The sequence below is a fragment of the Copadichromis virginalis genome, linkage group LG1 (genome assembly GCF_057382275.1).
Source record: "Copadichromis virginalis isolate Kocher_CV1m ecotype Utaka linkage group LG1, C_Virginalis_male_GT1.1, whole genome shotgun sequence".
Classification (NCBI taxonomy): domain Eukaryota; kingdom Metazoa; phylum Chordata; class Actinopteri; order Cichliformes; family Cichlidae; genus Copadichromis; species Copadichromis virginalis.
This window is the reverse complement of record NC_140618.1, coordinates 27,458,740-27,476,177: the sequence shown is the minus strand read 5'-3', so window position 1 is coordinate 27,476,177 and position 17,438 is coordinate 27,458,740. Positions and strand designations below refer to the sequence as shown.

Here is a 17,438-nt window from a genome sequence, read left to right as displayed (position 1 = left end):
TGCTCTTGTTATTACAGTAACACAACATTTGTTTGTGCTTATTAAATGTAGTTTCGTTTTTTTTGCCTGATTGCTTATGCCTCAAAGATGCAGAAAAATGTATTTTATTCTTTAGTTTCATGGCAGCAAGAAGGCCTGGTCGGTGTTGACCTTTAAGGTGTGAGGTTTGGGTGTTTCATCCATGCCTGTGTGGGTCACAGTCTAAAGACATGACTGCAAGGTTAATCCCACAGGAAAAAGAGACAACTTGTATTTGAAGCCGTTACTCAGATAACCCCACTTTCTGTTTTGGTTCAAAACCCCTTCACGGGTGTAAGACTGCTTGAGACGCAGACGTGAAACTGAATCAGTAGCCTGTAATCAATCAGTGTGGCAGACTTCAGTGACAGGAGAAGAGAAAGACGATGAATGGGTAAAGTTGGAACGCTACGGGTACCTATGCATCTTCACTGCCTTGCTCCTAACAAAGCAAACACATATAAAGTTGTGCTTTTCGTGTTTTCATTGCACACAATGCGAAAAATGTACAGTATAGACTATACTAGGTAAGTGAACCTCTGCGATTAAATAAAATAAAGGCAAGCAAAATGTGGTTAATTATAAACGCTTAAGTCTGCTCTTCTTGGAAAATATAGCCTGGTTTGGTTCATCATAAATCCCTGCAGGAAACCCCTGGTGGAGGTTGTTGCTGCTAAAGGAGGTTCTACCAAGTTTTAAATTCAAGAGATACTTATACTATATTGAAATATTTCTATGCTATACTGCTTTTACTCCACTACATTTTGAGTCCAATCATTATGTTTTTTACTCCATACTAAGCTTTACTTGCTTATTATTTTACAAAGTAATTGCATTGTTACAGTTTAAGCTAGTGAGCAACATATAAGTAATTAAACTACCAACAGCTGCAACAATAAAGAGATATATGCATCAACAAATCAATAATAATAATACAACAATATCAAGTCATGATTCTGAAAAGCATCAATTCAAATGTGCAAATTTAATTTAGATTCAGGTTCTTTAAATATATTTGAATATATAATCTCTAAAGTAGTAAACTACTTACTACTAGAATTTTAACTAATTAAATAATAAGTTAAAATATTTTTTTCCACACATTTCTATCACATGATCACCTTTGTGTAGTTTAAGCAATACTTGTGCAGCTTTACTTTTCACATAATAAATCTGCGTATGATACAGGGCTGCATATGAGCTTGACAATTATATTTTGCACACCATTTACTTTGCACCCTTATTAAACATTTCTTTGTGTCTCCTCCTGAAATCAAACCAGGGATCATTTGCTCTTTAAGTGAATTTGTAAACCACTGCACTCAGATAAACCTACAAGTTTCAAAACCTTTTTTTTTTTTTTTAAAGATGTGGCCTTTACTGCAGGCCTGCTAAAGTTTAAACAAAAAAAAGGTTCATACCCATTTTGGATCCCTTCTTAAGCAGCGACGCCACCAGCGCCGGGTTCTGGCAGCCAGTCGCTCTCTCCGAAACTCTGGAACTGTTGTCAGCTCTCTCCAGCACCGCTCCATTTTCCACCAGGCAATGCACCTGAACAGTCATTGAACAATATTAACATATTTATATTTAAATTAATTACTTCAGCGATGAAATGCTGATTTTTAAATAGTCTCATTGATTATGAGCAGTAAGCCTCACTAAATTAGCAGACGGGCGCTCTGCTGCTGACTTTGGAAAACTGTTGATTATCAAAGTCTTTGATTACTCTCCTGCTCATCAGCGGAACAAATCAAAGCCAAAATGCTTGGATTGAAGGCTGGCTGCATGAACTGTTGTGGAAATCTGAGGTCTTGTGCAGAGCGCCGCATGAAGATTGTTATGGTTATTATAGTAATTGCAACATTTATCTACAATTTATTGCAATTATGTGTTACGTGTTGCTAATCATCTTTTAATTGCATGTTTTGCAGAATATTGTCAATAACCATTAAACCCACTGTATCTGCATCCCCGTTAAGGGCAGCTAGGTCAAGCGGAGTCCGCCCCTGTCTGTCTGGATGGTTCAGGTCAGCTCCTGCCTCCATCAGAACCTGCACTGCACCTTTCTGGCCCTTCATGCAGGCCCAGCTAAGTGCAGTCAGCCCCTCCTGATCAGCAGAGGACAGAGAAGCACCTGGGACCACAAACAATAAAAGTATTGCTCTCCAGTTCATATATATATACTTCAAACAACCTTGGATCTCACTGTAAAAGGTGCTTACTCTCACCCTTTGACAGCAGGAGTTCAACCGTGCTTGCGTGGCCCTCAGAGGCGGCCAGTATCAGCGCAGAGCGTCCCTGCTTATCAGTGGCGTCGATGTCTGCACCTTGCTTCAGTAGCAGCTCGGCAACCTGGGAAAGTGAGAATAAATAATTTTAAAAATTGAAAAAACAGAAGACAGAACTGGTAAGGAGAAGAACCTCCTCACCTGTGTGTGTCCATGTTTGGTAGCACTAAGCAGAGGGACCATTCCTCTGCGGTTTGCTTCCTCGAGCCCTGCCCCCCGCTCCAGGAGGAAGGCGCACATCTCGAGCCTCCCTCTCCCTGCTGCTGCACTGAGCACTGACAGAGGGTCGGCATAGAGATGAGGAGGCGAAGAGAAGAATATGTAATTGACACATTTAGGAGAGAAGTAGAAGCCGAAGTGAGAAACAGAAAGGAGACAAAAAAAGAGGCCTGTTATTTCCATAATCTGTATGATTCTAACACTTTTCTGCTTTTAAATGTAGATATCTGAGAAACACACTTTCTGTTACACAACGCAATAAAAAAAAAAGCAAGCAGCATACAGTTATTTCTAATGATGACACACCAAACAATCTGCACCCCACCCTAATCAGCCAGTGTTATTCTGACAAACTGTGGGCACTGACCATTTTTTCCTCCCCAGTATGCGAGTCCCTCAGCTAATTGAGCTGCTGGGGACAGAGGCACGGTATTGATGCTGTACTGGTATATTCTCCAAGTACCCTTGATAAATGACATTCTGTTTAATGTGTCCACATGCTTCAGTGGACAAATCTATAACACTGTGTTTAAGGAGGAGTTATTGCCATATGAGTCAAAGAAAAAAACAACAAACCCCCTCGCTGTGCAGCTGCCTGTGTTTAAGACGAATTTGTGGAGCTGCACAATGGAGCAGCGGGATCAGTGGAACTGCTGTTTTCAATACAAACTAAAGTGAACAGGTGAAAATATTCTTCTTAAAGGGGACCTATTAAGATTTGCTTTATTTTCTGCACTGTTACAATGGTGGATGCTCGTGTTAAACATGGCAAAGATTTTAAATTATGGGCTGAAAGCTCAGGATTCAGTTTTTGCCTATCTAGGCTATTTATGATTTCACTGGGGGAGCAGGGATATCCCTAATATGATCCTCTCAGGCACACAGCTTTATTTGGATCCATCCATTTTCTTGCAGTTTTGGCAGTCGGTCACAGTGCTAGCACAGAGAGACTGACAACAACACACTCACTCATCCATATCTATGGCTAATTCAGAACCACCGATTAGTTCATTAAGCATATTTTGGGCTGTGGGAGGAAGCTGGAGGAGACTAGATCTACCGGAGGTTTCTTACTGTTAAAAGGGAGTTTATCCTTCCCATGGTCGCTAAAGTACTCGCTCATGATTGTTGGGGTTTTGTCACACGCCAAGGCCAGTTCTAACCCACAGCCTTCCTGCTGCGAAGTGGCAGTGCTGACCACTGCACCCACGTGCCACATCAAAGATAAATAAAGTTTAGACTTTAACATTTTAGACACTAAAATGTTAAAGTTTGAAAGTAGAATAGGGGGTCCCCTTTAAAAAGAAGATTTAAAAAATGTGATATGCATCACTCACTCCCCAAACAAGTGGAAATCCTTGGTTCAGTAATTAGACTTTAACATGTACCTCGAATGACCACTTTGCCTTTGCTAATGGACTCTAATCTGATCATCCCAACACTAAACATAAAACAAAGCAAGAGCAGTGCCCACACAAAGGTGAATGTTCACAAGGGTACTTTGTGCTTCCTTTTTTTGCTGCTTCGGTCCTGCAGGGGACTGTGTAATAGAATTATAGCATAATGGTGCTGTAGGCACAGAAACAGGCTGTGTGTCTGACATGCTTTCAGGAAATGGACTTAACAGAATTCTGCAAGCTGCACTATCACATCCATGACAGAGGTAAACGTATTACAATTGAATAGCAGCTGCTTTTAGATTTTACGAATGCGACTGGACATAAGATAATCAGACGATAAATGTGATGCTCCATTTATGCCAAAAAACAAATATGATTTACAATCAAATCTGCTTTTTGATATCAACCAGAGCATCTTAAAAAAAATAAATCGTACTACTAAAAGCAGCTAATGGATATTGTTACGATGAGCTCCTGCAGCCCCCCTGACATACAGGTAAGTTTATTGTGTGTCCCCTGCACAGAGCTAAAATGTGCATGAAATGCAACCCCGAAGCCCTTGAGCATGACTCTAGGACCACAGTGACTGACAGAAAGAGGTGAGAAAGCTAAATTTATCTGAGTGGTAGCAGAAATGCACCCGTTTCTCCCCAGAGTGAGTCGTGAGCGTCCATCTGCACCGCCAGCTGTTCATCTTTCAAGTCCAGCAAGCTTTTCACCACCTGCAGGAAAACACAATTTACAGTCTTCTATTGCTGGCTTGCTGCACACAAAACAGAGCAAAGCACCCACAGACCTTGAACAGAAAATAACAAACCACATCTAATGAATCCTCTGCATCAGCCAAGGACAAGCACCACGTTCCACATAGAGACGAATTTCAGCAATTTTAAAAATGTTTCTGTCAGCGGGACCTTGATCTGATACATACCTGTGTGTGCCCCACGCCGGCTGCCGCTGTAGCTGCCTGCTGTGCTGCCTGTGTTTTTCCAGTCACAGTCTCACCGCTGTGGTGCTGCTGTGGGTCAGTGGGAATCTCCTCTCCCCAATCCTGGCCCAGCAGGATGTTGATGATTTCTACATGGCCCTTCAGCCCGGCGTGGACCAGCGCGCACTGGCCGCTCTTATCAGCATGGCTCACCTGGCGCAGAGGGATACGCAGAAGGACTTAGAACACTGACCCTGGCTAGTGCCTGTAATACGCTGGCCTAGATCAGCCCAATATACTGTGTGTCATCCTTCTCCTAGAATAGATCCCAGAGCTGTGGTGAATGTAAAACTGGAGCGGTTCCGGACATCAGTGATGTAGAGATACTGAGAGGCAGAGTGTTCTGTCACAGATTAAAATCTGATCTATTCACGGTAATTATGCCCGTTACGCCCTCCCAGCCCATAGTTGTCTGTCTTCATCTTGGCACAGAAGTGACACTGACCTTGCTCCCTTTCTTGCAGAGCAGGCTGACGATGTCGGCGTGACCCGCGGCGGCAGCCAGACACAGGGGCGTCATGCCGCTGTCGGTGGTACCATCTGCAGGAGCGCCCATTTCAAGCAGCAGAGCGACCATCTCTACATGACCCAGGTGGGCATGCACAGCCAGGATGGGAGCATGTCCTATCACCTCCGTACACCAGGTCACGCTAGCGCCACCGAGCATTAACAGACGACTCACCTACAAAATGAAAAGAAGTTCCGAGTTATCAGTTTGTATGAAAAAATATATATGAAGAGAACATTTAAATATAGAGCACTGCAGTGTGTCACCTTGATATTAGGTGTATATAGGTTTCGCAGGGAGGCCAGTGCAGCAGACAAACTGTCGGTGCTGCAGTTTACCCACATGGCCTGCAGAACGCTGGAGGACACACCTGTCTTCTTACTCAGACCCTGTAAGTGTGACAGAGGCGCAGGCAGAGAGATGCCGAGAGTTAAAAACATTTTTCTGATGGAGAATTCGAATCGCTCCTCAGGATAACGCAGCAGAGTGTAGCTCACACACATAAGACAGTTCAATATTCACTGTTGATGTTTATGTTTATGAGTAGTGCTAATATGCGTGGGTGACAGTAGGAACCTGGGTTCACTCTTACTCATGTGTTTCCATGCAGCTAAACACGGTAAAGTATGGGACCTTGTTTATGTGAAGCTTTTGGATTCCTCAGCTACGCTCATAAACCTACTTAACAAGTTATATACAGAGTATCACATTTCCTATTACCTTGAATATGTGAGCCTTGAGGATGTGGTGCCCCATTTCCATAGTCTGCTGCCTGTTGAGCTTTCCCTCCTGTCTGGAGAACATGAATGCCAGGAGAGCGTGGCCGCTCCTGTGCGATTTACAAATAAGAAACAGGATACATTACCAAAAGTTCTAATCAAATAAATCTACGGTGCCGTGAGAAAGCATTTGCCGCTTCCTGATTTGTTATTTTTTGCATATTTATCTGACTTACATGTTTCAGATCATCAAACAAATTTTATTACAGGCAAAAATAACCCAAGGAAATACAAAATGCAATTTTTTAATGATTTTAAATTCAGCACTGTTCCAGCTTTTCTCCATTTGTGGATAATGGCTCTCACTGTGGTTCACTGGAGTCCCAAAGTCTTAGAACGACTTTGTAAACCGTTTCCAGACTGATAAGACATCAGCGATTTTGTTTCTCAGCTGTTTTGTGAGATTGTGACATGAACGTGTTGCTGTTTGAGATCTTTTAGCCTGCTTCGCTTTGTCATACAGGTTCTATTTAAGTGATTTCTTGATTCAGCAGGTCTTCCAGTAATCAGGCCTGGGTGTGGCTAATAAAATGTAATTTCGTTTTCTACAAAATGTGGGTAATTACAGTTAATCCATGATTTAACAACAGGGAAAATTACTTTTTCACATATGGTCAGGTAGGTTTGGATCAAATCCTAATTTAAAAACTGCATTTTGTATTTACTCAGGTTGTCTAATAATAACATTTGTTTAATGAGCTGAATTTTTTAAATCTTAAACTGATTTGTTATACATGAATCTTAAGAGTCCTCTGCTGCGTGACCATTTTAGTCTCACCTGGGGTCACAGAGAAAGTCGCTGCTTTCTCCATCAGCTCGCCAAACCAACCACTCTCTGAAGGAGGGATGACACAGCATCCGTGTGCCGTCTCTGCGTCTCACCTACGAACACAAGTGATAGTTACATTTCTTAAATGATTCCCTTAGCGTCCAACCAGATCTTCTTAGATGTCACTGGATTTTATTCACACATTATTCAAACCAGACAAAAGTTTGACTCATTACGGACGCCGTCACGCCACCATATCAACAATCTTACCATGAACCCAGCCAGGCTGTCTAATCTCTGCTGGAAGTCCTTCCACTCCAGCTCCCCCTTGACACTGCCTGCGTTCAGTGCTCTGAACATTTGCTCATCAGCCAGTGGGTGCAGAGACGCCAGTGCCACATTTAGCACCGGAAGCACCCGCTCAAAGAGCTCTTTATCCGGAAAGCTCACACGACACATCAGCAGGTACACCTAACAGACAGCACATGCTGTTAATCATTTGCAGTGGATTTTCTTTACTTTACATTAAAATAATGAAACAATAAACAATTTAAAAATATACAACAACACTGTTTGGCAAAATGTAGCTGGCAGGTAGCGCTTTGATGTGCTTTTGATGTTTGTGTGGTGGGTTTATGGTGAATATTAATCACATTATCAGGACCAACGTAAACATCTTCTGTAAAGCTAGTCTGCATGACAGCTTCTATCATTTTGCAGTACTGGATTCGATGCCATCTTGCACCTATTAATAAGCCGGTCGGAGGATTGCACGCATCATCATGATGGTAAAAACACATGTAAGTGTGAGTCAAAGGTAAAATAAGCTAAAAGTACAGTGTATTTCAAGAGCTTATGATTATTATTATTATTAGATTCATCGGGCACTCCAGTTGTTTCTGTGTATAACTGTTGCCATCCACAACCTTGGCCTACACATCCTTACCTCACATTTATGCTTCCTTTTTGTGGCATCATCCAATCTTTGTGTAATTGCATTTCTAAGTCATCCATTGCCTGACTTTACACCAATGATTATGTAACAATAAAATGTCATTTTTACCAAGAGCTATTTTTGGCACTTTTTATGAAGTTTCAGCCTTCTGTCACGTTTATTGATTTGAGCAGCGTGCGGGTACCGTTTCCTCTTCCTCCTGAAACACATCCCTGAATGTTGTTGCCCGTGTACCTTAATTGTGTGTAGATTTTATGAAGAGTGATTATTACTTCAGCCTGGAGCGAGATGCCATTTCACGACAGACAGCTCAACAGGATGACTGATAACTGTTAAGTGCTAGACTGTGAACTCGCCCAAATGTGGAGGAGGAGAACATTTCCAACAATGCACTTCAGGTAAAATATGTCTTTTTAACTCTGGAAGATTAAAAAATTGCAAATTACCTCTTTATTGAACTGATAACTCAGTGACACGCACATTATTCCACATCTGTGGTTCACAACCTTTTCTGTCATGCATAATTTAACAAACTACACCAGCTGGAGTGACGGATGCTGGCTGATTTTACAGTGTCAGACTTTTTAGAGCCCTTTAAAGGGGAGAACATTTTCTAAAGATCCCAAATACATCCTGACGCGGATTTAGCAAAGCGGACTGACCACAGACTGTATATTGAAGATGGCTGTAGATGCAATGACAGCAAACATTGGTTAGTGAAGTGTAGCTGTGAAGGCTTGAGATGAGCTTTTCTCCATCACCACCTTTACAGTTGAAATCAGACTATACAATGCGTGTTATTAGCCAATGAGCTGAGTCATTAGTTCATTAGCTAATGACTTGCCATTTACAAGTCGTTAGGGAAAGAGGTGGACTCTGGTTCACCTTCATTTCTGACCATAATTTACATGATGAACTTCACGATGACTTGATGCTAGAGACTGAGCCCTCTATTATCAAGAAAGTGCAGCGGCTACTTTAGAGTCTGTTGGGGCTGTAGGCAGACATTCACAGGAGACACCGTCAACCAGTGAACATCACTGTTATCTTATTTATGACACCAACAGTTAAAAATAATAATAATAATAATGAAATGTAAGAGGTCTTATTGTACCAATGGTAATTATGTGTCTTGGCTGTTCTATGCCCTCCAGATCCAAAGACCTACTCTACTAAAGTTAGACCTAAGCAGGATCAACAGGAGTCAGCAGATCCAGGTGTGCCCTAAGTGGTCAGGCCTCCACCAGTGTCAGGGAAAATTCTGCACTTTGCCGCTGCTGTAGTTTAAAGTTTGTCAGGTCCTTAGGGGCCCCCTCCCAACTGGCTTGGGACGCCCAAGCAGTTGCCTGCCATGCCTGTTGTTCCATCAGTGCCCCTGGAAAAGTGTTTGCTATGGTCACTAATGGGCACAGGTGCCAAACTGGCCCTGGGGCTAAATTATTAAAGACTGAAAAATCACCGAGCTCTCGTGTTATTGTTGGTACTGCAGAAATTTTGTCTGTCATTGCTTCAGGTATGTTATGCTAGCAGTCTGACGCACACAGATAAATATCTAAATGACTGGGTATCTCATCTAAAATATGAACGCAGGTCACTGGGTTTCAAATAACTGACTGCTATGGGTGCGTGAATTAATCAAAACATCATCTGATTTGTTGCTCTTAATTCCCAATTTCAGCTTCAGCGATTTGGAGGCTAGTAAAAAGTAAAGTAATATTACAGCACAGTAAATGTTGTCAGAAAAAATGCTGAACATCTGTTCAAGGTGGAGGTTTTTAATTCTTGCATACTGGATACGCTAATATAGACTTCATTTGTTTTGGATGGGTGGAATACATCAAATGTAATTTTTGGTTTTTTGAGCATCCTGGACAGATGATACATGAGAAAATGATCTCTGATCTGATATCCTTTTAATTTTGTTATTAATTCGAAGTACCGAAATAGTACCACTAAAATCTAAATGATACCCATCCCAAGTCCCAGAGCAAAGGAACCAAGGATTGTTTGTCGACAGATTTTTATACAAATGGAAGCCTTTTTGACAAAAGGGTCGGCCCCTACAGACCATTAAGAAGTATGCAGCTCTAAGACACTTTCACTCTACAGGACTTGCTGAGATATTTCTCCCTGCAGGCAGCTAGCTGGCTAGGTTTCCAGCAACAAGAAATGCTTTTTGCACCCTGAGAGAAGCGAGTGATTTCACAACAGACTGGCAAGACGGCCACCATCAAATTAGAGTTTCTATTAGTCTAAAGATAATGTGGAAGAGAGTATTCACCACAAACCCTACCCCTGTGTATACACAGATAAGCTGTAAAGCAGAACTTTTAGAACAGCTAATGTTTATTTCCTATTTGATTTACAGGGAGATTTATCCATTACTTTAGGCTAATGTGAACTACTTCGGTGCACGCTTTTATTTATGCTTGTCCAGTGCTTTGCTGTTCTGCACTCTCAGATTAGTAGAGCTTCCAGGTACCTTTCAGTAAGACGTTTCAAATGAGCATTTTTACAAATCAATGCTCTACATGTCTGACCTCTGACAGGGAGACAGGCACGACCAGGTAGTTTCCTCCCTTCAGTGCCAGATCGCCTTTGTGGAACAGATCCAGGGTCAGCTGAAGATAGAGGATGGAGCCGTGGCTCCGTGTTGACAGATGGCTGCTGAATTTGCTCAGGAGCAGAGGATCAGGGGCGGAACCTGTTGGCGTGGTGACATTAGCGGCAATCTGGGTGCTGCTGCTGACCCGGTGATGGATGTAGTCACTCAGGTCGGCTCCCAGATCGCTGCTGTCTGGCAGGATGTCCAGCGAAATACCAGAGAACGGAAGGAGGGTGGTGATATCCTGCAGGAGAAGAAACAGTTAAATTACTGCTGATACCACACAAAGGCACAATTCAACAGTTAAAGAGCTGCAGTCTGAGGTGTATTAGCAAAGGACACATTTAAAGCACCAAAATCAGGACCCATTCCTCAGATGCTGTTGCCTCTGACTCACGCAGAGCCATGGGATACAGTACAGTAAATACTGTGACAATGACTCAAGCTCCAACATTGCTCACAGGCATCTCTCAGATTCGCATTTCATCTCCTTGCTTGCCATCCTCAGCTGCTCAACACCGGCCAAAACCAGCTATGACTGATCAAAAAAAAAGAAAAGAAAAAAAAATCCATGTTATTGCAGCTCAGTTCCTCATTAACCATCACTAACATTTTGGTTCAACGACAAGCAGCGGACATGTGATCGCGGACAGTGCTTCGCTTAACCCCTTCACAACATTTCACTGCGAAATATTCAGGTCGTCATACAAGAGCGAGCTCTTCCTGTGAAATGGTTGAAGTGGTAAAAAAGAGAGGAGAATCACGATCCACGTAGGAATCGTGGACACCGCAGGAGCGGAATTAACAGCGGTACTGCTCATCCTTAACTTTTGATATTTAATGCTCACTGACTTTTAGTGAATCATGAAGAAAATAACCCCGAATGTGTTTTGTGTATTCCCAAACACTAATCCAATTATGCAACCGACTGGCTGGCTGTCAAGCTCCAGACTCCCAGCAGACTCCCAGTAGTATTACCATCCATTCAAGGCATAATCCTCGCAACATTTGGAGGCTTGGTTTTGGCATTGGACAGATGCGTCCGCTGTTTGGTGGGATTACCAACCGGATTGAGAAAATACATCAGACGGGAGAGACCGACCGTGCCAAACGTCACACTGTCTATACTAAACGCAGTGAAAGCACAACATCAAACTACACAGTGTGTACAGGGAGCAAACACAAAAGAAGCAGGATTTGGTAATACCTCTATCATTTGCGTAGTGTGAGCCAAGGTGAAATCTAAAAAGTTAGTTCACCCAGAAAATAACTCACAGTGCCAGATATATAAATAGTTGCATAGGTCAGGAGATTTCTGCCTAGTTAAAGTTAAAGAGTTCTCGCCTGATCAGTAACAAGTAAAACACACAAAACATCGTGCTACAAACGAGACACATGGAACTGTATTTGAAGTGTTAGAAAATAAGTTTTCAATTATTCAAAAGCAACATCTGTTTTTCAGAAACAGCAGCTGTGATACTTCACAGTAAGATTTAGCAATTATACAGTATCTGGTAAATGTCTATAAATATACTTTCATCCATGTTATCAGAAGTCCTCACGGAGTGATCAAGAAGGATGAAGCCTTTTTTCAGCTAAAGCTCGATGAATAGTGAGGTACACCCATTTAAATATTAATTAAACTGGTTCCAGTGGTATCACCATAGATTGCATATTTTTAAAAAATGAATGTAGCCTCCAGGTTTGAAAAGTGAAGCCAAAGCAGATGTTCCTCACGCTGCATTATTTCTAATGGTCCACTTGTATAGTAAACTATGGGAAAATTATGGTACTTGCCACTTTATTTATGATCTCAGAGTCTTATTAGAAACAGGATTAATTGTGAAAATTGCAGTCTCTCTTGACCCTTTTATCCAAAGACACACACATATTATTCCACAAACTAGAGGCAATAAAAATAGAATAAGAAAATTGACATATATATATAATATATATGTATACATATAGATATAGATATATTGCCTATTCATCTCAGCCAACTGTGATACTCTTAAAAAACTATTTTTATATGCATGATATCATCCTAATCACTGAGCGGGTGGGGCCAAGGAGAGAAACACAGATGTCTGATAGCCAGGCCCTGCCAAACTTTCTTGGCTTGTGGTCATTTAATACTGCCAGAGTATTGTTTTGAAGTAAGTCGTGAGTCACTAAACATTTAAGACCTCTGAGAATATTCTTGTTTAAAAAAGAATTTCCCACTTTTTCCCCACTATTTGTCCTTCAAGCTTGTGTCCTCTACCACAGGCGTGGGAGCTTCAGGGTTCTGCGTAGTACCTTTGTTGTTCCTAGGACTGCGTTCTTTTGGATAGAGATCTTGGCTGTCGTTCCTGGGATCTCTAGAGCCTCTTGCACAGTTTAGGGGTCACTGTCCCGAGCGCTGGGACCACTGTTGCCTTCACCCTCCAAACTTCTCGAGCTCCTCTCTCAGCCCTCGGTTCTTCTCAAGCTACTCATCTTGCTTCTTCCTGATGTTGCTTTCACTCGGTATAGCTGCATCAATCACTACAACCGTCTTCCTTTGCTTGTCCATGGCTACTATATCCGGTTGGTTAACCATCACCAGTTTGTCCGTCTTTATCTGGAAGTCTCACAGGGTCTTAGCTGGGTCATTCTCGACCACTCTAGGACGCGCAACCCATTTTTACTTTCCAGGCCATACTCACCACAGATGTTCCTGTATACTACGCCGGCGACTTGGTTATGGCATTCCATGTATACCCTGCCTGCTAGCATCTTGTACCCTGTTGTTATGTGCTGGATTGTCTCAGGGGCATCTTTGCACACCTGGGGTTTTGCCTGGTGTGGTAGACCCCAGCCTGATGACCTGCTCTACCTCCTGAGCTACAGCTACCCCAACTGAGATAAGTTGGAAAATGTGTGACATGTGCTGTGTTTCAGACATAAATATTCTCACTCACCACGAGGCCTGTCCTGACTGTGACCACCAACTTAAGCCAGTGGGGGAATTTGGGGATTATTTTGGTGATGAAGGTGGCTATGGTGTCCCCGTAGTCTGGCTTATGAAATTCAGCCTCATTTAGACTGTCAACCAAAATGATGTAGTCTTCTTCAGGTAGCCTCCGTTCTGATTACACACATAAAAAAGAGAGTAAATAATGAAACAGTGTCTATATCACTAACTTTGCAAAGGCCACAACATACAAACTCTAAAGATTTATGCTGCGTATGAAGAAGACTGGTGCATCCTGGTTTTGTAGCACAGGATATGCTGAGAAAATTACCACCTGCCTATACTGATTATTTTGTACTGAAAGGAGTTCAGAGGCCATTGTTGTTTATTAGCTTGAAACAGGACATATCCATCATATTTTGCATCACCTAAGCTGTCAAAAAAAAAAAAAAAGATCTGCAAGGCTTTTAGGTCTAGTACAATCACATTCACACAAGTGCTCTCCATTTTTTTCCAACCTGGTTTATAGAGATGGAACAGATAAAAAAGAAAACAAGAAAAACACTTCTCTACTCAGACTGCATGGAGGGCCCGGCCATAATAACACATCCATCTGTCTGATTGATTGTATTACGAGAAAGCCTAACCCTAACATTCAAAGCCTTCTTCTAAGTATTTTGTGACCTTGGAATCACAAATTACAAAGACAAAATAACATCCTCCTACTTTCCTATGCAAATGACCAAGAATCTGTTACACACTCTACAGTGTTTCAAATCGTTGACCTTAACTAGGAAAAATCATCAATGAGCCCATCATGGAGTCATTAACAGCCCACCCTGAAACGGAAGCTATTTTAATCTTTAAAATGTCTTTTAATGTTTAAATCCCATTTATCTTAGAGTGTGTGCGTATGTGTGTAATTACCCTTGCGCAGGCTGGCTATGGGCTCTAGGACACCCTTTCGGAAGGCAGCAATGGGGTCTTGAACGCAGGAACGTAAGCTCAGTGTGTTTTGTAGGTGAGGCTCTTGTATTAGCAGCTCCCTGTATGGAGCGAGCTGTGGCGCTCTGGCCAGCAGGGCGGCGACACTGTGCACAAACTCCGGCACCAGGCACGTGTATGTGTTGTCGGCCTGACAGAAATGGTAGGCGACCACCTGGAAGGAGGGAGAAGCAGGTGAAAAGTGACAAATGCTGCAATCTGTATCTGTTTATCTCACAACAACAATATCTGCAGTTGAAGTAGAAGTGCACAGAGCCAAAACATGAGATGGAACCGTAGATGAAAGCTGGTTCTTGTTTTAATAAAAAAATAAGTACTGTAAAAAAAAAAAAAAAAAGTCTTCAGCCACCCCTCATTTCTTTCTTATATCTTGCTAAATGAAAAATAGGTGCACTGATTTATTGAAACGTGCAGACATGGAAATACAGCTATCAGGGAAACTGGAGTATTCCCTGATAGCGTGAAAGTCAATATTTGGCATGACCACTTTTATTCTTAAACACCATTTTTGTCACTTCTGAGGCATCTTGTCAGTTTCTGTACACTATCTGTGTAATATGCATTAGTTGTGGGTTACTGGTTATGCACTGTATTCAAAATTGGCTGAATGAGAAACAGAGAGCAGAAGTGGTTATTTTTTGCAAGAGCATATTTCCCCCATACAGATAAATAGAACAAGAGAAAGAAGACATAGAAACAGCAATTTAACCCGGTCACCATGTCCTCACACCCTGCATGCTGTTATTGGCTGGGGGCTATACACCTGTGGCTCATAGGCTCCTCAGCCCAGAAACATCCAATGCACAGAAAACGTTGAAGAAAAGACGAACACGCCAGCAGGGATTCATTTTGTATCTGTACTTAAAAATATATTTATATATAACTGTAACCTACATTATTATTATCGTATAGTTCACACTTGTTCGCTTTGCTTATGTATGAAAACAAAGACATGTATGTTAATTTATCATGTTATTCTGTTGCTCTTCATTAAATCATTGTATGTAGTGAAATGGCAAAAACAGCTGTTCATAAACAAACAAATAAATAATAAAAACACATTTTATTGCTCTTCTTCTTTGCAAGCTACATTTTCACTGTATGAGACCGAGTAATCAATTACAGGCACTATTAGTGTCACTGCTTGATGAACACTTATGTGCATGACAACATCCCCAGTGCCACTGCACTAAAAATACTTTCGTAAAATGTGTTTACAAAGACCAACGTACACACAATGTCATCTGCTACACATTATTTAAATAATTTATAAAAATTGTAAATGTTATAAAAAAAAATCGTCAAAGCTATATAGATGTTGATAATCCTGGTACTCTAGGCAGTTTATATAGCAAGTTTCATCCAAATCGATATAGTAAGATACTTACTGTATAGTAAGATTATTACTTATGCATTTATTTATTCATTTCTTGCATTTTGGTTAATTGCAATCATAAAAAGTTAATTCCTATGCAGAAAACAATAATCTTAAATATTGTGAAACTAAAGAAATAAAACTAAATGTGACGAATACGAGCCATGATCTGAAATTAAAACAAGTGTCTTTTCTTTGTGATTTCAGAACAAATGTATGTACAGCTAAAAATGCATCAAACACTATAAGCACACAATAGAATTAAATATAAACACACATAAATGTATTCAGAAATCCTAAAGGTGGCTGAGTTATGAAATAGTTTCTCTAAAACACACTAAATACTGTAAAAAAAAAAAAAAAGAAGTATTAATTTTATCACTAATAATAAAGGTGACTTAAAAAATCAGCAGCTATGTGGTAACTGTTTTGCTGAAGCATAAACATGTGCAATCTTGTTAAGGTGCCAGTCTAGGCTATGAGTGGTTCACATATAATGCTACCAATGATTTTACTTTTGAGCAAACATCTTCACCATCACAAGTAGTCTGACTAGTTCCCATGGAAACTCTTATTGAGGCCAAGTTAGTAAATTTAGAAGCTTCCATGTCATCTATGTGATGCAGTCAGCAGCATGTTCTGCGCGTGTTCAAAAAAACAGAGAGGAACAGTCTGACATTAAAATTTTGTGTCACAAATGTGCAGCTCTTTAACAAAAAAGAGGAACAATGCTGCTTCTGCGTTTATCGCTTCGATCTTTTTTATGAAGGGCTGTTTTACAGTCATGGCTCTCCGTAGGACTGTTTGAGATGTTGCATTATATTACCATACTTACAAATCTAGTGACAACAAAACAACAACAACAAGAAAGAACTGGGCTACCAAAAGCACCATGACAAAATAATATATATCTAAAGGCATTCCTGAGATGTAAATGTAATTTTCTCCTGCAGGTGAGTCACAGCAGTCTGCTCAGCAACAGGATAAATAGCTATAAATGAGTGTGTTCTTCAGCTATATGTGTATGCAATCTCCTATCATTGTCAGGAGTGAACATCAGTCCTGAACATCAGAATGTTTTGTTTGGTGGATAACATTTGGGTTGAAATTCATTTTATGACTATTTAAATGTACGTTTTTTTGGCTTTTTGCCTTTACTGGATAGAGACAGTGAGATTAGGGGAACTAGGGGAGTAAAACGGTGCACATTTAAACTGGGTAAACTATAGGTCCCTCCAACATTAAAATTAGGTTTAAGTTAATAAGCCAGTAGTTTTTGTGGTTCAAGTGTCAATGTGAACCTGTATTCTTGCAGGTAGACGAAAAGACTGATACAAGTCTCAAACCTGTTTGCTGAATATGACACATTTGAGCTCATTTTGCTGAATTAATTTATACACACACACACACACACACACACACACACACACACACACACACACACACACACACACACACACATATATGTGGTTTTTTTAACACATAAAAATCACAATTATGCGATGAATAACCAGTCTTATTCAGCGCTGTGGGGAGGGAGCTTGTTCAAGCTGTCACAGTCGCACTACAACACCCAGGACTGGTTGGCGGTCTG

At 41.1% G+C, this 17,438-nt stretch overlaps 1 protein-coding gene across 1 annotated transcript in view; it reads right to left on the bottom strand.

Annotated features, from left to right (window-relative positions):
* LOC146718888 (protein TANC1-like) overlaps positions 1-17,438 on the bottom strand; it is a 47,406-nt gene that overhangs the window by 4,575 nt on the left and 25,393 nt on the right. The window contains exons 11-24 of the mRNA XM_085456978.1: positions 14,392-14,623; positions 13,472-13,638; positions 10,465-10,773; positions 7,240-7,440; positions 6,979-7,082; positions 6,142-6,250; positions 5,688-5,810; positions 5,359-5,595; positions 4,857-5,066; positions 4,566-4,647; positions 2,448-2,581; positions 2,247-2,370; positions 1,977-2,152; positions 1,440-1,569 (exon numbers count right to left, since the gene is read on the bottom strand). Of these exons, the coding sequence (XP_085313104.1) occupies positions 1,440-1,569; positions 1,977-2,152; positions 2,247-2,370; positions 2,448-2,581; positions 4,566-4,647; positions 4,857-5,066; positions 5,359-5,595; positions 5,688-5,810; positions 6,142-6,250; positions 6,979-7,082; positions 7,240-7,440; positions 10,465-10,773; positions 13,472-13,638; positions 14,392-14,623 (2,338 nt within the window). The remainder of the gene's footprint in view (positions 1-1,439; positions 1,570-1,976; positions 2,153-2,246; positions 2,371-2,447; positions 2,582-4,565; positions 4,648-4,856; positions 5,067-5,358; positions 5,596-5,687; positions 5,811-6,141; positions 6,251-6,978; positions 7,083-7,239; positions 7,441-10,464; positions 10,774-13,471; positions 13,639-14,391; positions 14,624-17,438) is intronic.